This window comes from Saccoglossus kowalevskii, chromosome 15 (genome assembly GCF_978046115.1).
Source record: "Saccoglossus kowalevskii chromosome 15, keSacKowa6.1, whole genome shotgun sequence".
Lineage (NCBI taxonomy): Eukaryota > Metazoa > Hemichordata > Enteropneusta > Harrimaniidae > Saccoglossus > Saccoglossus kowalevskii.
In genome coordinates this window covers 22,298,369-22,322,634 of record NC_140655.1, presented here as the reverse complement: position 1 = coordinate 22,322,634, position 24,266 = coordinate 22,298,369, and the positions used below count along the sequence as shown (strand labels likewise).

The following is a 24,266-nucleotide window of genomic DNA, read 5'->3' as shown; positions in this document are numbered from 1 at the left end:
CTTTTAATTTAATTTAATTTGTTTGAATGTTATTATTTATTTGCTGGTATTTTTGTTGTTGAAAGTTTTGGTTGCGTTGGTTCAGATTTATGTGGCGATACAAAATAAGATGTACGTAATAATAAAAAAATATGTAGTAAAAAATAAAATAAAATAAAATTCATGCCTTACAATACATAAGATTTTAATCAGATTGGGATGTGTTTAAGACAAATAGAATCAATTGAGCACGCCCCTCATACGTTAGACATTTCTAAATGAGCATTCAGCTGCAATGAAACAAGCTTTTGAGTCAGTCCGGACACTGCGCCACCAACGCTAAGTCGTCACAGAATAGGTTCTAAAAATAGACATGACGTATTACCCGGGTATTTACGTATCGGCAACCAGAAGACCGTACATTCGTGTGTCTGCGCGGACTCATTTTATGGGCCCGAGGACAGTGTAATACCAACGGATTCGGCAAATAAGTTTACGAACATATAAAGGACTAAGCATTCAGTAACTGGGGATAATTTGTAACTGTCCGATCCCCGCCCGGGTCGGAGGATCGGCTGTCGCTGTGACGACAGGAAGTTGTTGGTGGTGCTTCATTACCAACCATGTCGTTTCGTGCAGTTTTGACGAAATTGGGCAAGTTTTGGCCTAAGAGCGTTCCCGTAGTTCAACATGGGAAAGGAAGAGATGTCGTACAAGTGGCAATATCTGCCAAAAAGCAGCAAATCGCCCAGAAAGGACGGGCGTTTGGACATCACTTTGTACAACAACATAACCCATTGCCGACGTTTAGTTTTGCTCGCCTGTACTCTCATTGTGTAACAAGAAGCCTGGCATCGGAGGCACGTAGAAATGCCATATCTCGTCTAATGGGATGTCGAGGAAGTTTACCTATTTTTGCTTTCATTGGCGTCACTATATCGATAGCTGAAAACGGAGGGAAAAACGGGAACGACGATGTGTGTTCAGCGATAAGGGTAAGAATGCCGGTGTCGCTCATTGCAAGGTGACGAGATTGTTGCATCAGCATGAGAATATGACTAATACGAATACTTGTTGCAAATGTTTAGCTCCCGTGTGCGCTAAGAGGGGGAGGGGGGGAGGGGGCAAGGGTTATTTTCATGACATTCAACGTAATTCCAATATTTTTTTGTTCGTACAACGTAAATTGAAAAAATAAATTCCGTTATTCTGTAATCACAGGCAGATGTACAATGTACGTAATCAATCAACTATTTTTTCGTTCACTGTAAAAATGTGTAATTTTTCTCGGTATGTACAAGAATTTACATCCAAATAAAAAAGTCATGGAGAATAATCCAGGGAAATTACATTTTCGAAACTGTAAAACGACTAGATGACACAATTCACTGCAAAATTCAATTTTCACTGTAAACTGTAAAAACGTCTTTTTTTCCTTGTAAATTGTAAAAAGCCCTTTTTATTTCCTGTAAAACTATACCAGCTACCCCCCCCCCCCCCCGCTAAGCACTCAAGGGAGGTAATGAGTCTGTCTGCCCGTGTATGCAAAATCTTAATAATAGATTTTGACCAAATTTAGTAGATAAGTACCTTGGGGTAATACACATACATAATTAGTTTTTGGGCCACATCTTTGCATATTAATTAATTTGCATATTGATTATTTCAGGGAATGTTTACAAAGAACCAGTGCCACGACAGTGAAAACGATGACATAACTGAATTTGGTAGCAGCGTCTCAAACTACGAGTTTGGTCGTCTCATTGGTAAGGGTTGCAGTGCAGCAGTACATGAGGCTAGACTTCGTAATGATAATGAAGATAATAAATCGGATGATGAGATCACTGTGATTACAACTGATGAAAATAAAGACACCATAGTAACTGATGGGGTTTCAGATGATGAAAACAGTGTGGGTAATTGTGCGGGAAGTCCCGGTGGGTCTCTCAGAGCCACTGAAATAGATGTTTTAAATCCGAATACAGTTGATGCGGACAGTGAGTGTGTCGTCGTATCCTGTCAATTCAGTTCGTCAGATTCAGAAACATCATTTGTTGTCTTAAAACCATCTTGTGGTTTAGAACTGACTGAATCCTTTGTTGTCATGGAAACCAACCATGTTTTTGCAGTATCAAAGAGCGGTGATGATGCTTTGGAGAGCAAAGACTCTTTTGTTGGTATGCCAAGCCCAACATCTTTCTCATCACCTGGCAAAGACGATACTGCTGCCTTAGCAACACATCAGTTGTCAACTGATGAGGACAGTATTTCAGATACCGATTCGTCTTTCATAGTCATCAAAGCGAAGAGTGAAATGGATATTGTGGTCACCATGGAAACAGCAGTGATAGAAATAAATGAAGAGTTACCTAATTTGGATATATCTGTTGGGAAGGATGAGATTACAAAAAGATTTTTCAAAGACATTGAATTATATTCAACTCATTCTAACAGTGGGGATAATGTTGAAGATCAAAGTGCTTTGGATGTTGAAGAGAACATTGTAAAAATATCTCATGTTCCTTCCCGTGTTGGTCAAATAGTCAATGAAGACAATAAAGATAGTACCAGCTGCAAATACACTCTAGCTATTAAGGTAAGAACATGGTGAATATACTCCTGTCTATAAATGTTTCCTTTAAATTGCGCCCTCTAGTGACGAAATGCTTCTATGACCGATCAAAGCATCATTATCATTTTGTTCTGTAGGCATTCTTTAATAAAGAGTATTTTTTCAGGAATTTTACTATAGTCTAGTCGTTGAACAACTACATAAGCAAACACAGTTGTCAATTGGAAACAGCATTGCATCACTAGAGGGCGCAATTTATAGGAATGGTGTATTGTGTACTCGCTAATCTTGTATTGACATCATTTATTCTTCAGTTTGTCAAGCAAGCAACGGCAGAGCTCCAGAAGGAGTACCTACACTTTATGCAACTTTTTTTTAAACTATGCTAATTTATTCATGACGTAGCAGTTTCTGTGCTCATGAATATTCATTAATTTTTGGGTCAATACATTTTAAAAGGGGCGATATATTATTTTTGGGGGAAGAGTTAGAAAGGGGGATTAGCAATCCTTAGGGGGTCAATACAAAAGAAGGGACCCATTTGGAGAGCAGCCATGCTCCTCGTGTCTGTTGTTGCACGTGACCTACAGCTGTCAACTGTGTTCGTTCTTCAACGACTTCGACTGGCTTCCATGTGGGGTAGTATTCTTATGTTCTGTTTTCCTGACTTGAGTTTTTGAATCCGCTGTTTATGTTTTTAACGTCTTTTATGTCTTTTGGAGGAGTGTCCAATCCGTGATTCGAACTTGCGATCTTTGAGTTCCCAGCGCACTGTCTTGTCCACTGTACCACGAGTGTCTTCACACAAGAGATAGGATTTAAGTCCTATTCATAGGAGCTCTGTCTTCACTAGCATTCAAAAATCTAACTAAACATACTGGATTCAAACCAGCGATCGCTCACATTGCTGACATAGTACAAATCAACTGAGCTATGTGGGCAGTCGTGCAAATTAAATAATTTGTTGTCATATTTAGCTTTATTGCCAAATGGTGTTTGCGAGAAAAAGATGGGCAGGCAAGGGAATTGAACCCAGGTCCTCCTGATCACTATGTAGAGAACTGACCCACAAGACCACAATGGATTGACTGGATGTGTTTGCATTTGATAAGACTATATAGTGTGTATACATATATAGAAATACAACATATTTCTATTATTGAGTTACAATTGTCCAAAAAATTGCCAATTTTGTGTTTTTACTTGTGTAAACTATATGCATGCCATAACCCGTTAGTGTACATCTTGCCAATTGGGTGTTTGCCATTTGCGTTGCCCATACCTGACCCGACCCTAACCCTAATGTCAAGACACGTTCCTGTTTATAATTGCTCAATAATGATACTCTGTTGTGCACTGTCTGCGGGTAAGTTGCATTGATGTCAACTGATTAAACAAGTCGCGTTTAAGTAATTTCCACTATTAACAAGTGGTTAAATTGTGACAATAAATGTGTGGACAAATATTTGAGATTAATTTTGGTGTAGACAACTCTCGTTTAATTATTTTACACCATTACAAGTTGTTAAATTGAGAGAATAAATGTCTCAACAAATATTAAATACTTAGTTTGATGTAAACAACTCACGTTTGATTAATTCCCACAATTACAGGTTGTTAAATTGAAAGAATAAATGTGCGGACAAATATTTTAGACTTATTTTTGTGTAGACATCTCTCGTTTGATTAATTCCCACAATTACATGTTGTTAAATTGAGAGAATAAATGTGCGGACAAATATTTTAGACTTATTTTGGTGTAGACAGCTCTCGTTTAATTATTTTACACCATTCCAAGTTGTTAAATTGAGAGAATAAATGTATGGACAAATATTTTAGACTTATTTTGGTGTAGACAGCTCTCGTTTAATTATTTTACACCATTACAAGTTGTTAAATTGAGAGAATAAGTGTGCGGACAAATATTTTAGACTTATTTTGGTGTAGACAGCTCTCGTTTGATTAATTCCCACAATTACAAGTTGTTAAATTGAGAGAATAAATGTGCGGACAAATATTTTAGACTTATTTTGGTGTAGACAGCTCTTGTTTAATTATTTTACACCATTACAAGTTGTTAAATTGAGAGAATAAATGTGCGGACAAATATTTTAGATATATTTTGGTGTAGACAGCTCTCGTTTAATTATTTTACACCATTACAAGTTGTTAAATTGAGAGAATAAATGTGCGGACAAATATTTTAGACTTATTTTGGTGTAGACAACTCTCGTTTAATTATTTTACACCATTACAAGTTGTTAAATTGAGAGAATAAACGTATGGACAAGTATTTGAAACTTATTTTGGTGTAGACAACTCTCATTTGAATAATTCCAACAATTACAAGTTCTTAAATTGACAGAATGAATGTATGGACAAATATTGACCATTATATTTGTGAGTAAATACCTGTTGTTTAATTAATTTCCACCTCTACAAGGTTGAGACACAGTCCCTATAGAGGGACTGTGGTTGAGAGAATAAATGTGTCGACAAATATTTGATACTTATTTAGGTGTAAGAACTCGTGTTTGACCAACTTCCACCATTGCAAGTTGTTAAAATAATGAAATAAATATACTGGTATCATTGGATATTTGATTTAATTGTGAAACTTTCTAACTAAATGTTAACTGCTGGCTTCGAACCCTCAATCAACAATTCCGCAGACACAGTATAAATTCCACAACACCACAGAAGATATTCGTCTGTTGCCTGAATTGTTTTCGTAATATAGGGAACGCCATCGACACTTTAACAAAACTTACCTTGACTTGGGTCTTGTTTATCTCATGTCACAATCTGGAAACTGTTGAACAAATTGCGCGTCGTCCAGTTTAAGACGTTGGTTATTTTATTATTTATTCATTCAGTTTTGTATGGTGGAGTTTTGTGAGGTTTATTATTTTTTTGCGACGTTCTTTGTTTACGGTTTGAGAGATTTCAGTTTATTTGATTTACGTTTTTACGGTAGCTCTGAGCGGGACTCGAACCCACTGTCTTTTCAAGCTAATTTTGTTTTATTTTGATGGCACGCTTGTGTACCACGCCACGACGTTGGTCGTTAAGTGGTGTTCATTTTTCTAACTACTCCAGTGTTCCGATGAGTTGAACGGAAAAGCCAAAACGATTGCTGGTTTCTGATTGCTTCGGTTCTGGTGAGTGTGTATCTAGTGTGATTCAAACCCATGTCGTTTGTATTGGGCGTTTTTTTATTTCCCATGTTAGCTACGCCGTAATATGCAACCACTTCCCCGTTTTATTGTGATTTTGAGTGTTTAATGATGTCTTCCTCACCCGTCACGCCATGACCCAGTTTCAACCACACGGCCATTTTGCAACACAGTTCGTGACCCTCGGCGTCACCCGACTGACTATATGAGCGTTCTGTTCAACTGTTAAGCTAGGATTTATTACCGTTATTATCATTATATTGTCATGTGATTTGTTTTACCTTATGTGTAATGTCTTAAGTATCTTTATTGTAATTTGTATATACCAATTCGTATATACCGAGGAAACGACCCCGATTGAAGGTCATGTATTTTATGACGTCACCAATTCATGTGTAGGTACTGCTTCTAGATCTGTGCCCAAGCAACTTAAAGGACGGTGGTCGGTGCTCTGCGTCATGTTCCATATGGGTTCCATTACCGTAAAATCTGTATTAGAAGCCGCATCTCTAATAGAAGTCGCACCCATTCTTTTTGAATAATTGAGAATCAAAAATTCATCATTTCTCATAAGTGTAGTTGCTCTAATAGAAGCCGCATCCCCTCAGTTGTATTGTATTATTCTAATAGAAGCCGCAGCTTCTAATACAGATTTTACAGTAGTATACATATATAATGTGTGTAGAATTAATTGTTGGCTTTCGCAAAACTCAAATGCAGGCTGTATGTCGACCACCATCCTTAAATTACAGACTGAACTGTACACTACAAGTCCTGGTAATATTAACTGATTTGATTTGTTTCACTTCAGATGTTGTTTAATATGAGTGTGCAGTCCGATCATTGCAAACTGTTATCAGCATTTGAAAGAGAATTACTTCCACTGCAACAAGGCAAGATGATGTCAGACTCGGATGTAACTCAAAAGTTAAGAATCCACCAGTAAGTCACAACAGCTATTATCAAACTACTTGGGTTGTAGATTTCTGTTGTAGTAAAAGATTTTATTGACTCCCGTGTGCGAAGCACAAAAGGGAGTCTTTGCAGTTACCCTGTCTGTATGTCTGTATGTCTGTATGTATGTATGTATGTATGTATGTATGTATGTATGTCACTTTTTTTGTTCCACCGTTATCTCAAGAACCACTAATCAAATTTTCGTGAAACTTGGTACATAAATGCTCTGGGATGATGCGCAGAGTTGATTAGGTTTTGGTAAAAATCTATGAATATTAATTACTTAATTTGCATGATAATTAGCTGATTTTTAGCTGTTCCAAGACTGTTCCACTGATATCTGAAGAACCACTCATTGGATTTTGATGAAACTTGGCACATGGATGCTCTGAACTAGTGCGCAGATTTGATTAGTTTTGGGTAAAAATCTATGAATATTAATTACCTAATTTGAATGATAATTAACTGATTTCAAGCTGTTCCATGACTGTTCCACTGATATTTGAAGAACCACTCATTGGATTTTGATGAAACTTGGCACATGGATGCTCTGAACCAATACGCAGATTTGATTAGTTTTGGGTAAAAATCTATGAATATTAATTACCTAATTTGCATGATAATTAACTGATTTTAAGCTGTTCTATGACTGTTTCACTGATTTTTGAAGAACCACTCATTGGATTTCAATGAAACTTGGCACATGGATGCTCTGAACTAATGCGCAGATTTGATTATTTTTGGGTAAAAATCTGTTAATATTATTAATTACCTAATTTACATAATGATTAATCAATTTTCGGCTTTTCCACTGATATCTCAAGTACTAAACATAACATGTCAATAAAACTTGGGACATAGATGTCATATGACACTGCACAGACCTGATAGTTTTTAGGGTAATATCAGTACATATTAATTACCTAATTTGCATAATTAATTAATTTTCAGCTTTTGATATTTCAAGTAGTAATGATCATGTTTTAATGAAACTTGATACATAGTTACTTGAGGACTGTGCAGAGACCTAATTAGTTTTTGGGTAAATATTTGTGCATATTAATCACCTTATTAGCATAATTAGTTAATTTTCAGCTTTTGATATCTCAAGTACTAATCATCACATTTCATTGAGACTTGTTACATAGATATTCTAGGACTGCAGAGACCTGATTAATTTTGGGATAAATAATTTTACCTATTAATTACCTAATTTGCATAATTAGTTAATTTTTTGCTGTTCTATGGCTGTTGCACTGATGTCTAAAAGCCACTCATTGGATTTCAATGAAACTTTTAAAGAGTACCCATCACATTTCAATGAATCTAGGACTATACACCATATTAGTTTTTGGTAAATATTTATGCTTCTTAATCACCTAATTAATATAATTAATTAATACTGATATCTCAAGTATTGATCATCACATTTGAATAAAACTTGGTACATAAGTGCTCTAGGACAATAGACAGCCTGATTAATTTTGGGTTAAAATCTGTTCATATTAATTCTCTAATTAGCATAATAATTAATATTACTTTGGTTCTAATCACATTTCAATGAAACTTGTTACATTGTGCAGACCTTATTAGTTTTACATTTAAATCTGTTCATATTAGTTACCTAATTTGCATAATTAGTTTTCTGCGTTTCCATCAACATCTCAAGTTCAAGTAATTTTTAATTAATTTTGAATGTGTCTCCAATACTCTCAGCACACGGGAGTTCTTTCTAAGCTTTCTTTGATTATACACCTGTCACTGAATAGCTATATATATAAAAAAACCAGTGTCCCATGGGTTTTTCTGGAAAAAAACTGCAAGAGGAAGCACTGCAACTCAGCAGCGCCACCAAGTGGGGAACATAGCATCCTCCCTACCAGGGTGTGGAGTTTTCGATGAAGCATGGAGCATGCTATGGCTTCTTAGGGGCCAGACAGGTCACAGTTGAGGCCTGTAGCCACATGGGATCCCTGGTTATTCAGAATTTTATGGTTGCCAGAGGATCTGCTCCCCAGGGTAAGGGGGTGCATGACCATGGTGTCCGTTCAAATTTTATGTAAACAATGTGTTTTACACACGTTGTATATGTCGCTATGTGTTCCATACGACGACGACCACCACCACCCTTTAATTAATTCACAGCATGGCGTAATGCAAATTCCATATATCATTTCAATTTTGCAAGAGATGGACTCCCTAAAAATTGTTTGGTTTGGTTTGGCTAAACAATTAGGTCTCCCACACAGATGTAACAGGCTGTGCTTGTGATAACATTTGCATATCAGTGTTCTCCCGAAGATACAAAAAACATGATGGTACCATCACATTGCTTTGTTTTACCACTACACTGATCTGAACACTTCCACTGTGTCATTGTTGACTTTTTAAATAAAATTGATGAAAACTTGTTTATATGTTTCAGTAGAGATAATGATAAAGTCGCACAGATACTGTGTTCGCAATTATTGTATTGTTGGTTTTAAATTTTGTCCTGACCCATAGCATTCAAAAGTCTAAATCGTCAAAAACCCAAACAAACAGGGGAATCCAGGGCTAACTATGCCACTGGGTGAGATTCTTTATAACTACCTCTGTGAAATGTTGTCCCCTGGAATGCTTCAAAATTACGAAATCAGGAAAATTCAAAAGTGGGTCACATATTTACGGTATTTATACAATGAAACGTGATTAGGCATTACTTTTTCAGGACACTAACAGCTTTTACCTTGTTGTACAGGAGAAAAAATCTACCACTGCATCCCAACATAGTGGAAATGTACGCAGTATTCAGTGATGGTGAGATACCGTGCATGTCAGACGCTTTGGAATATTATCCAGCTGTACTTCCATCTAGTATGAATGGACTTGGACGCAATAAAACGCTGTTCATTGTTATGAAAAGGTACAAACAATACTCGACTTACAACGATAAAATGACATAATTATAGTTCTTGTTGATTTCAGCCGAACATTCAGAGAAATTACTAGATTCTACACATGTTGGAAATTTATAAAACTTGAAGAATAGTTAATCATAGTTTTAATCCTTTTTCTCGCTAAATAATTGGAACAACATTTTGCACATTTTTTTCCATGATTTCTTCCAATTTAGGCCAAGATGGACATTATTATCATCATATTGACATTGATAAAAAAATTCAGAAAAAAAATATGAAAAAAAATTAAGTTGGTTTTATTTTGTAAAAACTAGATGACAAAAGTAGACTTAAAAGTAGATGCTTGAAAGGTCAAAAGGTTAAAGTTTGTACTTTAGTTAAATATCAGGGAATTAAACCCATTAATGATTAATATTTAGTGACAAATTATATTTGTATTAGATAAAAATGTACGATAGAGGACAAAAACTGTTCTTCCTGATCTCTGTGCATAATGCGGCAGCCTTTGCTGTGAAGTATGGTGCATTATCACAGTTGACTTTAAGCTTTCGCTAAAGAAAGCGACAACAGCAACTTACCATATTGCCCATTGAAAGCCCCATGGATATACCAAAATTACCAGTAATGGGAAAAAAGATTAGGAAATGTGTTACCGGTAGTTGCTGACAGGGCTACAATGTGTAATAAATTAAATATTTATAAGTGGCATTTTGGCTTATAAGTTTTGATATTAGTCCTGAAAACATTTCAATTTCACCGTGTTGACTAACCCTTATATATTTGTTATTAGGTATGACACAACTTTACGACAGTACCTTCAAGAGTATGGTTGTTCATCGCAAAAAGTAGCTATGCTAATATTGGCACAGCTATTAGAAGGTTTATTTCACCTTAATCAGAATGACATTGCCCATCGCGATTTAAAATCTGATAACATATTATTGGATATCAACCAAGGTATTGTATAATTCAGTACTTATCAGTGTGCCCCCTATCAGGTCTGATTTTGTACGATTTCTGAGTCAAAATGGAATCCCATAATTGAAGTTGTGTCTGTTTTCCCTTCGTTTTCATGCTTAATTTGTTTATAAAATGAGAATTTTATTTTTCAAAGTTGCAAATTCCATAACTACAAGATGTTTTTTAATATATGATTTTTTGTGTCAATGATGTGCCAGTGAATTGTGTGTGTCAGTGGCATACACTGTTACTCATACTGAAAAATACCAGTCTTGATGGTATCGTTGTGTCTTTATCACTGTCAGTGTTGATATTATCTTGTTTATTCTCCAGGTCCACGAGTTGTGATCTCAGATTTTGGATGTTGTTTATCTGAAAGCTCAGGTTTATTTCTACCATATCAAACTGAGCACACAGATCGTGGCGGGAATCGATCACTTATGGCACCAGAGGTAGGCGATCATTATAAATTTGATACATTTTGTATTCCGGTATATTTGATTAAAATGAAATGGCCGCCAAGATCTTGTTTTGTTAACTTTTTTACCACCACCAGTGCCCTCTTTTCATCAGCCAAAAATGTTTTGAGTAAAAACTGAGATTTGTCTCAAATTTTGTTTGTTGGCTCCAACATTAGGGTTCATTTCCAGAAATATTGAAGAATATAAGAAAAAAAGTGCAGACAAATTTGAGAAAGTCTGGTGGTGAAACGGTTAAGAGCTAAAGAGCCACTTCTAAATGTTTTCAATTTTCTAGCATCATTTCATCCATTGTTTTCTTGATCAGTGTATGAATCCATTGTATTTGCAACAGTGGACAAAATAGTGGTAGAAAATGAAACACTATTAGGCAGTCATTTGCAAGTCAAGTCAAGTCAAGTCAATTAATTCAATTGCGTTTTTTGAGATGAAAACACATTGTTTCTTAATGCAAGATTTGCTTAAGGATGAAACTTGAGTTACATTAATCACAATATATGTCAGTCTAAGGTCTAGACTGGCCCAGTTGTAGCAATTTTATTGTTTTATACAATAATTCCTTTAGAATGAGTTTGTGGAATCTCCGGCGTTGATGTGAAATTTCCACGACTGGTCTGTTCTGCAGCGCCCTCAATAGTTGTCACTGTGTTTTTGAGATGATAAATAAGCATGCATTATAAGTGTCCACCAATAAGAAAGACAGCTTTTGGCCGATCTGTTCTACGCACACGTGGTCTGATGCGTAGAATTTTGTTCTCACTCGCACGCACGCCTATTTTCCTCTTTTGGAAGTGTTCCTCTCTTGGGTTCCATAACGTCATTGCATATCATGAATGATTAATAGCAATGAATTCGTCTGAATAGACCAGTCGTGGAAATTTCGCATCGGACCAAGATTTAAGAAAAAAACTTTCATTCCATCTCAGCTACTGGATGTTCTGTAAATACATTAATTATTCGCTGGGTATTAATTTCGCTATTAATTTCCACAACAAAAATCCGCTAAATTAAGTTCATGTGAATGCGTAAAATAACAATAAAACTCTTCCCTGGCAAGTTCGTGAAAATAACATCCCGTAAAATTGCTCAAAGCATCAAAACAGTGACGTTAAATGCCAGTGAAAATAAATGGTTTTACAGTATGCTATTACGTCACTACAAATCAATGTGTTCAATGCTTTAGGTAATCTCGGCAATTCCTGGAGTCAACACCACTATAGATTACAGAAAATCAGATCTCTGGACTGTTGGTACACTGGCATATGAAATACTCACTGGGCGCAACCCATTCTATAGTGAATGTGACAGTCTTACTTATACTGAAGAGCAGTTGCCAAGGTTACCAGAGGACACAAATGAATACCTGGTTAAAATTATCAATCTGTTGTTAAGAAGAGATCCATCTGAGGTAAATTTTTTGTCCAAAATGAACTGTCAATGTTTGGAAAATATAATTATTCCTGGAAATGTTATCGCTACATCGGAATTATTCAAACTATGGAAATGTATGTGAGAGACGAGAGACTTTCACTATAGACAGTAGTATCTAATTAAAATCAACCTTTTTTTCATCCTTTCAATTCAGAGACCAACTCCATCAGTGGCAGCTACCATGCTTCATCTGTTACTATGGCAACCGGAAATATGGCAGAACAACTTACCAACGGAGAAAGTGGTGAAAAAATGGCTACTGAGTGTAGTAGCCAATCAGAAAATTTGCTCCATTGGTCACATGATACATGGTCAAAGGTCAAATACTGAGATAACCAATCACCTTTTATGCCAGTCGTTTCTATCCCATGTTAATTATGATGACATCATGACAGCAGTGGCTTTTCTCATGCGTTAACAATCATACTTTTAACTTATTTAGCTTTATATCAGTTTTCTGTAGTTTCATGCCAAGATGATTTAATTTGATGTTGTTGACGATTGTCTATTCTGATCAAAGTTTAAGCAAGAACTATGTACAGTGCCTCAGAAAAACTATGTATAAAAAAAAAACATGACAACCAGATTTTAGTTCACAAATTGCACTCGATGGTGATTCCTTTTTTCGGAGCACTCCACAAAATCGCTGTTCCAAAATCAGAAAGTATGCAGTGCTGCAGTTTAGGGGTCAACTACTTTGAAATCATTGGTGTTGAGGGGCAGTAAATTTTTTTTGCGATGTCTTAACTGTTAATTTTGTTTTTCTTATTTTGTGCCAAAATCTTTTCCTTGTAACACCTTGCAGGTATTTTTTTTTAAAGCAATTTTCCAGTCACCTGTATGGATACACATGGTTAACCCCTTACTGTTACAAAGCAGTCATAAGTATTTGTACAGTAGGATTATGACGTCAATCGATTATTCAAATTATAGTATTATTCCAAAATGTTTGTGGAAAGGCAGACAATGGTGCACACAAGATGTTAGTACATAGGATTAACACGTGCATGGTATGCAACCATGGCAACATGTGATGAACAAAGCAAGAAATGGTTAGGGTTGAAATCACAAGTCAAAGTATAAAGACAAGGTAGAATTTGATACGTCAAAATAACCTGTCAAATAACCTGCTCTCTGATTGGTCTGACTGTTAAGCATGAAGGTTGGGTAGCCAATCAGGGACAATTTTGTAAGTAGCTTTGAACTTACCCTGAAATCAGTTTTGTCTTCATGTTTACAGCAATCTTTATAATCCAATAACTTTAATAATATTTTTAACAGCACTATTCTGTCGGAAAAATTTTGGTTGAATTGCATGGAAATACAAGTACCATATTCTGGTGAAATACATACGTTGATCAATTGTCATCGTGATAAACAGTGTATGCTGCAACAGGACATTCATTATAGGGATCCTGAATGAAATTCACCAAAATCAAGTTGAGTCAGCTTGTTGTTTTCCAGAACAAAATCAACTGTTGCTGTAAAGGCATAAACGAAAATGTTGTGGCCTCTGAATTTCATTCTCTTTTTTCAATTACAAATTTTGTAACCAAAGATGTTTTTCAAGATCACTATATTAATGTATGATTTCCTGTAGCATGAATGATGTGAATTAGAACTACCAGTAGTTGTATCACAGCAATTATCAGACAGTGCAGTGTCATATCAGCTTAGAGGGTACGCTAGTGATGAATGTGGCATAACTCTATCTTGTGCTGGATATTGTACAGGGTCCATAGCACCAAGAGCCAAATGATTTCAAAGACCTTTTCCCAAACTTTCTTGCATTTTTTCAAGACATTTTGATCCTTAATTCAGGCCAACATCATCAAAGTTCTGAGGATATGGTAATTCTCTGGAGAAAACGGGCCTTTCTAAAATGAATTAATAACTATTAAGAAATTTAAAGACTTTTCAAAGATTTTTTTTATTTTTCCTGTAATTTAAAGACAACTCAAAGATTTTCCAGACCTCAAAAAATCCAAAGACTTTCAAAGGATTTTTCCAACGCTATGGGCCCTGTTGTAGGTTTGTATTTATTGTAAATTTGCTTGAATTGATTGTAAATCATTTGCTGGAATTTGTAATAAATTAGAAAATTTGAAAACTATACATGATGTGGAATGCATCAGGAGTGTCCTAGACTTTGCTTCTTCAGATAAATACAAAATAGAATTGTTTCAGTATGTATCATTGCACTACAACTATAAACATAATATTCATATAATATCGGTACTATATTAGTAATGAAACCTTGCATGCATGGAATTTAAATGAATCATTTCTCACAAACAAAGTTTCTATATGAAGCACCCTGGGAGCAACCTTGCATGCAAGGTTTCATTTATACCATAGTACTCAAGATGCTACTGATGGAATGTGCTTTTGAATCATGTTCCAATGCACATTTGATTCACAAATTGAGGTTTGCCCTTGTTATGAATTACTGTGTGGTAATGTGAATGCAACCAATTTTTACAATATGGGGGCAGCCATCTTGAATTCTTGAAGGACAGTTTTCAGAATCTCGCAAAGCTTTCCCAGCCAACCAATTTGTTTGGGTAACTTTAATCAGTTTGCTAATCAAATTTGTCATTATTGCATCAAAAAATCAAATGCAAACCCAGAACACTTTCCGGGGTATTTGAAATTATTGCAAAACTACAAGACCATCACTCCTAGTTGGATGACAGTTTCAGTTTCATATACCAGCACCTAAAAATAACCTCCAAAAACCATCATATGCAACAGAGATATAAAAAAATACTCATAATAAACATACAGCGTTTGGTTCATTTTTAATCTCTATAGTCAAAATCACAATGTCAATAATTACATTCAGATTGTTTTTTTAAATGTAATAAAAAGTTTCTAAATCATCTTGAAATCCTATGTTATCAGAGGTCATGCCAACTGTACATTCTTGTTGGCTGCCCATCTTTAATGACGAGGGAAAAAATCACTTCGAAATACATGCTGCACACATGAAACATTTCCCATAAAATTATAAGATTTGCATTTGTTGCATCGAATGTTGTCCTTTTTGTCTATTTGTCTTGCTTCCTTTTCAACATTTGCGTTTGCCTCATCCATTGTTGAATTCTTGCTTTTAACTCTGGCACTGCAAGGAAACAGTGATAAGTCAAAGTTATAAATAAAATAAAGACTAAGACAAAATGGTAGATTTGTTTTGTAGTTTTACAATTTGACATTCTCTGTTCAGGATACAACGGTAAATTTTGCCTGATCATGCTTTCTTCTGTGTTGTCTATACAATTTTGAATTATTGGCTGAATTTGAAATATTGGTGGTGATTTTGTGTTAATTATATACAAGAAGATATGTGGTTTATTTCTCCCTCCTTTCCTTCCTTTGAACCAGCAGTAGTCCTTCAGAAGATTGGGACAAAAAGTAGCCAAATTTTAAAAATTGGCTCCAAAATTTGGATTTATTTCCAGAATTATTGAAAAATATAAGAAAAAAGTGCAGAAAAATTAGGACATTACACAACCTAGGATGGTATTTGAATTAAATAAATCAGGACTACATGATGGTTACAGCACATGAACCACGAGTGTCAAGTGTGAGTGGTTCACGTGCTGTAACCAATGAGTGACCATGACTTTCAATTTTTTGCTACAATTGGCATGATTTTTTCCGCCAATCAAACATTTTTGCTGACTCTGAATAAAGTTGCAATTTGTTGCAAACTCTGAGTTGTGGTTACTTTGATCTCATATACCATGCCATAACTAGATATTCAAGAATGCTCACTGGCCAATTCAAAAACAACCACACGGCCAAACCATCCTTGTGTCCTTGTTTTTTCAGACAAATTTAATAAATGCGGTCGGTGAGTTAGCATCAAATACAAATACTTACTTGGCTGTAAATCTTCTGAGTCTAAAGCCTGTCTGTTGAACGGATCAGTTGATGAATTCAATAGATGTCGCTCAATGATTGGTCGATCCATGATATTACCTGATGTATGTAACAGTACTGGGTCTGTCATTAATGTGTCCATTAAAGGATCTATATAAGAAACATACAAGTTGCTGATAAGAAGCAGAGTCAACATTCATGAAGGCAACTGATCTTATTCGCAAATGATCACATAGATCTTGTTGAGAGAGAAAGAGCCACAAAGATTATTGTTGAGAGCAAATAATGTTTTATTTTCCTACTGTTATTGTATTCACTGTTCCAAATATTATGGTTTTCATGGCCAGAGGCCTGGGTAGACGTGATACAGAATGAAACATCATTCAGAGAGCAAAAGTTTTGTGGCTCTCACTCGTGACAGATTCATGGTGGTCATTAACCAATATGGTCTATTGACCTCCCTAAATGCCTTGATTGCCTTTTGACGTATCCAAGCGAAAATAAATTATTTTACAGTAACTGTTTTTGAAAGGTCTGCTATATTATCGATGATGAACAATTACACAACAAAAGTTATACTTTTGAAAGATGTAGCTTCCACCTATCTACATCACTATGGCAACACAGAACCACTTTACTGTACAGTACCTTTGAATTCATCAGGTGCATCTTCAAAGTCAATGTCTTTCTTCAGATTACTGATGACAATCTTATCCACAACAGATGCCAAATCCCTGAACCTCTGAATATCCGATTCAATCTTGATGTTAGCTCTGGACATCACGCCAAGGGCAACATCAAACACTTCTTTGCGATATGAACGCTGTGTGTGAATGAGAAAGTAGTTGAAGTCTACAATAAGGCCCAAATAAATGATTTGTTTTTGGCTCAAGTTCACACCAGTTCAAAAAGGTCCACTCAATAATTTATTGATTTTTTTCTAGGTTTCTGCCAAAATATACTCAAGGACCATTTCATCAATACAGCTGTTCATCAAGACCTAGAACTGCTTGGTAATTCTCGTGGCCGGAGATATGTCACAGAACGTTCTATGTTGCTAAGTCACTCACCACTGTACAATGTACCGGGGGGGGGGGGGGGGGGGTTTACTAGTATTACTATGGGCTCTGTGCGAGCTGCTGTAGAATGCTGGTTGAACAGCTGAGACCACAGCACAAACTCAACTTTGATTTGAGAAAATCAAATTTATATATATTGCACATACCTTGTTAAACTGTTCAAAAGTCTCAACTAGCCCAATGTATATTTTTTTGAGAATTTTTGACTGTTGTTTTTACTGTTTGTGGTTGTAAGAATGATTGTCCCCAAGAATATACTATTTTTGGTTGATATCAAATATTTCAAAAGAAGGGATCAAGAAAAATACTGTAAAACTGCTGGAGAAAAATTTCTGTGAATTTCTTCAAGAAGCAGGAATATTGTAACAGTGAATATTTCACTGGAGTCTTTACAGGAAAGCCAGAGACTTTAAAAAAAAATGTTGTTCTTGCAAACACTCCCAACATATGAAATAGTGAACACTTGTATTGCCTCTGTAATAATACTGTAAAATATTTTATTTTCGCTTGGAATAAATTTTTTGCTAAAACAAAATAAATCCCAGTGAATATACCTTTTCAACTCATCAGAAATCAGTGAAAATAAATTCCATACAAATTACCCAAAAAGTCTCTTCAGCGAAAATTAATTCCAGCTAAAATAAAGTATTTTACAGTAACTGACCATAAAAAAAAACAGGAAGGAAGCCAGGAAGGGTAAAGAGTGCAGGGCCTTAATAATTTTTTACTGTTTAGTACTTTAATTTAATTACCAATGGATCTGAGGGATGGGTTTTATGTCTGTATGGTGACAGCATTCATCATCATATTTTGGAGTCAAAGGAGATTTTTAAAAAAAAAAAAAAAAAAAAGAAAGTTCTACTTACTTCATCGGCAGCAACAGCTTCTGCGAACTTTGGACAATCAGAAAAATGTAGATAAATATCCGTGAGTTGATCCAATAGTTTCTTTGGTTCAAATCCATATTTTTCTTTGTTTTCTACTCGTAAATCGTTACATTTTGGACCACACAGCTGCTGTAGATTAAAGTTCAACATGGCAGCCAAACGTACAGCAAGCTCCTGCAATGGAATAAACACATTAGAGGTTTGAATAACAATAATAATAATAATATTCTTGTCACAGGGCGTTCTCTGTTGTTAAAATGCGCACCACTGAACCGTGTATTTCTATGGGCTCTACGTGAGCTGCTGTGGAATGCTGACCAAAGAGCATGTGACAGCTAAAGTTGAGAAAACAGTACAAACTCAACTTTTAAGTAATGTTGAGCAATCAAATTTATGTATGTTGCCCATGTTACACTGTTATTACACTGTTCAGGAGAGTCTCAACGACTAGCCCAAAATATAGTTTTTTGAGAGTTTTTGATCAATGTTGTCATCGGTTGTGGTTGCCAGGCCCATATGTCCACTCCCAAAAATAGGAGATTATGTAAGACTACAAATACTGAAACAAATTTCTCATACAGTTTCAAAGACCTAAGTTGTTGATATCATAAACTCAGAAAGACTGTTAATTTCAAGTATGTTACATGAATATATCACTATCTCATACTGATTACTTACAGGTCTTAGGAAAGGTTCTGTGATTTTCTGTGTCAAATAATGAAACATGTCTAACGTTTCACCAGCTAGCGTCAAATATGATCTCACTTGTCTTTCATCAGTCGACAATTGCCGCCTTTTACCCTCCTGCTCATCCTGGGAAATAAAGTTATTGATTGACGAATCAGTTATGACATTAGTATAAATTTTCATTAACTGTTGTAGATGAAATCTGACCTAGCATGATATGACAACTCAATGCATACCATGTGACATGCATCAGTAAGCACAGTCTAAATGTAATTTGTGATCACAGTTCAAGTATTTTGTTTTCCCAACTTCTGACATGAGAAAGCCCATCGTGAATGCAGTACCAACTTTTTATTGACCACCATTGTCTGAGTGCATACTTTGAGGTATTCTTGTAATAACCTTATTATTATACATCTTTTCCTTCCATGGATACATCATGGGAATGCCGAAATCCAAAAAGTTTAGAACAGAATCAGCAAACTTTTTTGTGTGGAGTCTGGTCAAAACCTGATGGCAGCCATGTTTGTTTTTATTATTAGAGGACACTTACGTGCGTAATCATTCCATATTCAGAATTTGCATTTCCTAATATGGTAGGATGAAAATACCACGTAAAATACCGCAAAATTATGGCACGCTGTAACTGATGGCGTTAAGGTGACAGATGTATAATAATAGTATATATAGTATTCTGAAAGAAGATATAATTGGGAAAACATGAACATATTTTACCTGTGTCATTTTATCCCAAATTTCCTTATTCTTAATTAGTTCTTGGACTTCGTGTATTCTTTTCAAACAATCAAGACTTTCGTCCAATAGGAATGTTGTATCGTTCATCAGCATATTTACAAAACGTACAAAGTCTTTGCCGGAACTGAAAGGAAAAGCGGTGAAAATACTAGAACACCTATTCTGTCATCCAATGGCATATACCGGTAGTTATAATTATAGTAAACTTAATACACATACTGTGTGTCCTAAAAAATACTTGAAAGGTTGGCAGGCATTGCTACATGACATGCTTAATTTGAGTGAAACAAAAACACAAATGTGATTGCTTGAATATGTTTTTTTTTTAAACTCCACACAAGTGAAATCTCACATGTAAGATGTACCTCAAGAGTAACTCAATGTACATTGATTTTTTTTTATTAAAATAATAATCTAGCTTCTTGATATTTTTCTCCATTCAAAGGAGCAACCACTTACACATTTAAGCTAACACTTTAGCAGTTTTGACTTTTATTTTAACACAATGACACTAACAACACTGCATGCTGCCTATAATGTATGTGTGATGCGTTGACTCAGTAACACACAAAACATCCAAGAGCTGACATGATTGAATTATTGTTAATTATGCCATTGCAACAGTATAAAATAAAGTACTGTAGAATACTTTATTTTAGCTGGAATTAATTTTCACTGAAAAGGCTTTTTGGGCGTTTTGTATGGAATTTATTTTCACCAATTTTTGATGAGTTGAATGTGAAATATAAGAATAAAGTATATTCGCTGGATTTTATTTTCACTGAAGCATCCCTTCAGCGAAAATAAATTCCATGCGAAAATGAAGTATTCTACAGTAGTCCAACAAATGTCACAGTATGAGGTAAATTCATATTCATGTTTGGAACTACATGAAAGGGCTGCGAAGCCATCTCTCTATGAAATGGCAATTTTAATGTGCTATCCTGGCGTCAACCAGGCTCGGTCGAACACAAGCACCTGCGGACCTTAACCAAGGTTCCCCCAAAGTCGCATTCGTTAGTGAATGAATCTCGGCCAGTTGAATTGGCCTTTCCATTGAGTCTGTGGCACACTCACCCCGGGTAGGGGGTTGACCCTTTCGATGTTCAGCCTAAGGTAGGACTTGAACTTGGGTCTACCGATCATGAGTCTGATAACCACTATGCTACCAGCGATCTGTAGGGAAACTTTGAGTGGGTTCTAATCTGTTAATACATATACATGTACTTGAAGATAATAGCAGAATGTATTACGAATGAATGGATGCACACATACAACATCACAACAAATCTGTCCCACTCAACATAACAATACCTTAATCTGCGACTTACATGGTTTCCTGTATAATGGCTTGTTGATGTAAGGGAATATTCCACAATGACTTAAAAATAATACTGATGTGATACCGAATGCTGAATTTATCATAGAATTCATTACTGCTACCAGTGGTCTCAACATCTGAAGATAAAAACATTACAAAATTAATACAGGTATATAAATTAATTAAATTGTGGTCGAGACATGAGATCAATTAGATCATGCTCCCAAGTCAGAGACTTTCAAACTTTCTTTTTTTCTCTTAAAATATTGGTGCAGGTTCTTTCTCTTTCACATTTTCTATAAATTCCAATGTTAAATTCGACTTGTATTGCCTTCAAATACTTCAAAAGCTTTGAAATATCAAATAATAGAAGACAGTACAACAGAAGTAACGACTGACACGCAGCAGATGTCGATGCGAAGGTGTACTGTCTGAGTGCATACTTTGAGGTATCTTCCTAATAACCTTATTATTATACATCTTTGCCTTCCAAGAATATATCATGGGAATGTCGAAATCCAAAATGTTTAGAACAGAATCAGCGAACTTCTTTGTGTGGAGTCCAGTCAAACCCTAGTGGCAGCCATGTTTGTTTTTATTATTAGAGGACGCTTACGCGTGTAATCATTCCATCTTTGAAATTTGCATTTCCTAATATGGTAGGATGAAAATACCACGTAAAATACTGCAAAATTATGGCATGCTGTGACTTATGGCGTTACGGTGACAGATGTATTATATTATTATTTATTTTGATATCATTGTGAGTTATTTATTGTAATCCAAACACACTATCTTATTTCACTTACCTGTGTAAAACCTCATTAATGCTGGCGCCAAGTGCAGTGCCGCTAACGGATGATTGACTATCATGTTATGTACATTACGAGTTCTATCATGAATTGCTGGATTAACAACAAACATCAACTGAAAAAGAAGACAAATTATTAGTAAGTTAAGGTGTTAATACATATGATGAAAAGTACACCTGGTGCCCTGCAAATATTGACAAATCACCAGGCAACTCTTGAGACATGTCTATGATGCAATAACAATAATAAAATTGATATTGTCATATCGACTTTGTCGAGCGGAGCTTATCATATGAGTGATTGTTCTTCGTCTGTGTCAACCTTTTACTTATTTGACTTCTTCTTGAAAACTACAATTGTTATTGCTTTGATACTTGGTGTATATGTACCTTGGACAGACCTCTCTTAGATTTTAAATATCCATTTCGTGATATCTTAAATTCTCTAATTTTGATGAATATTTTTGTCCTTTTTGGTAAAAAGTAATATTTTCGACTTCTAGTTAAACACCGCAAGTCTGATTGCTTTGATACTATACATATAGGTACCTCAAGTAGACCTCTCTCAGATTTGTTCATTTCATGATGATATCTTCAATTATCTAATTTGGATGAATATTTTTGGCCATTTTTAATAAAAAGTGATATTTTCAATTTCTTGTTAAAAATCGCAAGTTTGATTACTTTGATGTTATACATGCAGATACCTTAGACAGACCTCTCTTAGATTTACTTATTTTCTGATATCTTTAGTTCTTTAATTAAAATGTGCATTGTTAACAGCGGAGCTATCTCGACCGAGAAGCTGCTTGTTTATGTCATCTGGCAAAGTCAAATAAGTGTTTAGACAAGCGGGCATTGTTGAATTCTTCTAAATAAGAAAACGTTTGTTGAAAGGTGAAAGGAACGTGATAGAATAACAATTTATCATGTGGTAACTAATCCACTGATATGATGTCCAAATATGGACAATAATGTAATATACTTACCTCAACAAATTTTGCCACTAAATATGGGTTACTGAGATAATGAGATGAACACACAATCATGATAATAAAGGTCACTATGTCTGGTAGCGATGTGTCTTCCAAAACATGAGGCATATGTCTATGAAAGAGAAATATTATTACACATGGTAAATTGCAGATAATGCCATCATGTTGCAGAAAAAAAAACTGGTCCATATAGGGATGTCTTCATGTTGTAGGAACACACTCAGGTCAATATATGGATAATGCCATCATGTAGAAAACAAGTTCAAAAAGGAATGCCATAATGTTGTTACAAACACTCAGGTCAATATATGAATAATGGCATTATGTTGCGGAAAACAGGTCAATATGTAGATAATTCCATTATATTGTGGAAAACAGGTCATTATGTGGATAATGCCATAATATTGTGGAAAACTGGTCAATATGTAGATAATGCCATTATATTGTGGAAAACAGGTCATTATGTGGATAATGCCATAATATTGTGGAAAACAGGTCAATATGTGGATAATGCCATTAAGTTATAGAAAACAGGTCAATATGTGGATAATGCCATTAAGTTATAGAAAACAGGTCAATATGTGGATAATGCGATTATGTTGGGGAAAACAGGTCAATATGTGGATAATGTCATGTGGGCTACTTACTGTAAAATAAATAATAAAGTCTCAGCTATATCTTCTGCATAGTAATCAGGTAACGAGGCATACAGCATTGGTACTTCTTGTGGCAATGGCAGAGTTCTGAAAACAACAGAATAATGTAAACTAACTTCAAAAATTCATAATTTCCATGAGGTTCGTAAAGACTTCACAGGCAGTCACTTAGACTTTTTGAAGAAACCTGCTGATATTTTCAATGATTCAAAATTTAAAGATTTTTGTAAACCTGAGGACAAAAATGAGTGTTCTTTACATGTCAACCAAATACATATTTCCAAAACTGAACTGCCTTAATTAAGTTGAAGAAAATTTTTTTGTGAATTTTGCGATTTGGTAAAGATCAAACAAATTTGTAGAGAAGTGTCTCTGGATTCCTAAGATGTGTGCCAGGGACTCTCGTGAAATTATGTTTCACAAATGCTGAAATTGTGAAATCTTTCCAGTAAAAATTAAATATAACAAGTCATTGTCAATGACACGTCCCCGTTCCGTTCATATTTGAGTGACATATACATTCAAAGCAGATCATGACCGAAATGCACCTGCATATGTACAACACATTGTGCTAAATCTGAACAAAATCCATCCATGCATGACTGAGATCCGGTTCTGGAATTGTGAAAATACGTGATTTTGATGCATTTTCGGCCTTAAAATGGCCATCATTCCGCTATTGTTAAGCAGATCATGAAACAAATGCACATATCTATTTGTGACATGATGTACCAT

At 35.3% G+C, this 24,266-nt stretch overlaps 2 protein-coding genes across 2 annotated transcripts in view; one reads left to right on the top strand and one right to left on the bottom strand.

The window, feature by feature from the left end:
* The first annotated feature begins 381 nt into the window (after positions 1–381).
* On the top strand, positions 382–14,567 carry LOC102809770 (uncharacterized). The gene is made up of 8 exons (XM_006819661.3): positions 382–974; positions 1,649–2,575; positions 6,539–6,669; positions 9,425–9,589; positions 10,375–10,541; positions 10,878–10,996; positions 12,207–12,431; positions 12,609–14,567. The coding sequence occupies exons 1-8, from the start codon at positions 603–605 to the stop codon at positions 12,870–12,872; spliced, it is 2,370 nt and encodes a 789-aa protein (XP_006819724.1). The 5' UTR covers positions 382–602; the 3' UTR covers positions 12,873–14,567.
* Positions 14,568–15,236: 669 nt separating this feature from the next.
* Positions 15,237–24,266, bottom strand: part of LOC100370074 (ubiquitin conjugation factor E4 B) — a 55,068-nt gene continuing 46,038 nt past the window's right edge. The window contains exons 19-28 of the mRNA XM_002737305.3: positions 23,523–23,618; positions 22,870–22,987; positions 21,879–21,996; positions 21,080–21,206; positions 19,728–19,872; positions 18,984–19,118; positions 18,285–18,479; positions 16,988–17,162; positions 16,340–16,489; positions 15,237–15,578 (exon numbers count right to left, since the gene is read on the bottom strand). Coding sequence (XP_002737351.1) covers positions 15,505–15,578; positions 16,340–16,489; positions 16,988–17,162; positions 18,285–18,479; positions 18,984–19,118; positions 19,728–19,872; positions 21,080–21,206; positions 21,879–21,996; positions 22,870–22,987; positions 23,523–23,618 — 1,333 coding nt within the window. The 3' untranslated portion in view covers positions 15,237–15,504. The remainder of the gene's footprint in view (positions 15,579–16,339; positions 16,490–16,987; positions 17,163–18,284; positions 18,480–18,983; positions 19,119–19,727; positions 19,873–21,079; positions 21,207–21,878; positions 21,997–22,869; positions 22,988–23,522; positions 23,619–24,266) is intronic.

Bases quoted from the DNA above. Each gene is read 5' to 3' on its own strand.
- LOC102809770 (XM_006819661.3), top strand. From the start codon at position 603: ATGTCGTTTCGTGCAGTTTTGACGAAATTGGGCAAGTTTTGGCCTAAG. The intron at 6,670-9,424 runs GTAAGTCACAAC...CTTGTTGTACAG, and splicing joins CAAAAGTTAAGAATCCACCA to GAGAAAAAATCTACCACTGC. The intron at 12,432-12,608 runs GTAAATTTTTTG...CTTTCAATTCAG, and splicing joins TAAGAAGAGATCCATCTGAG to AGACCAACTCCATCAGTGGC.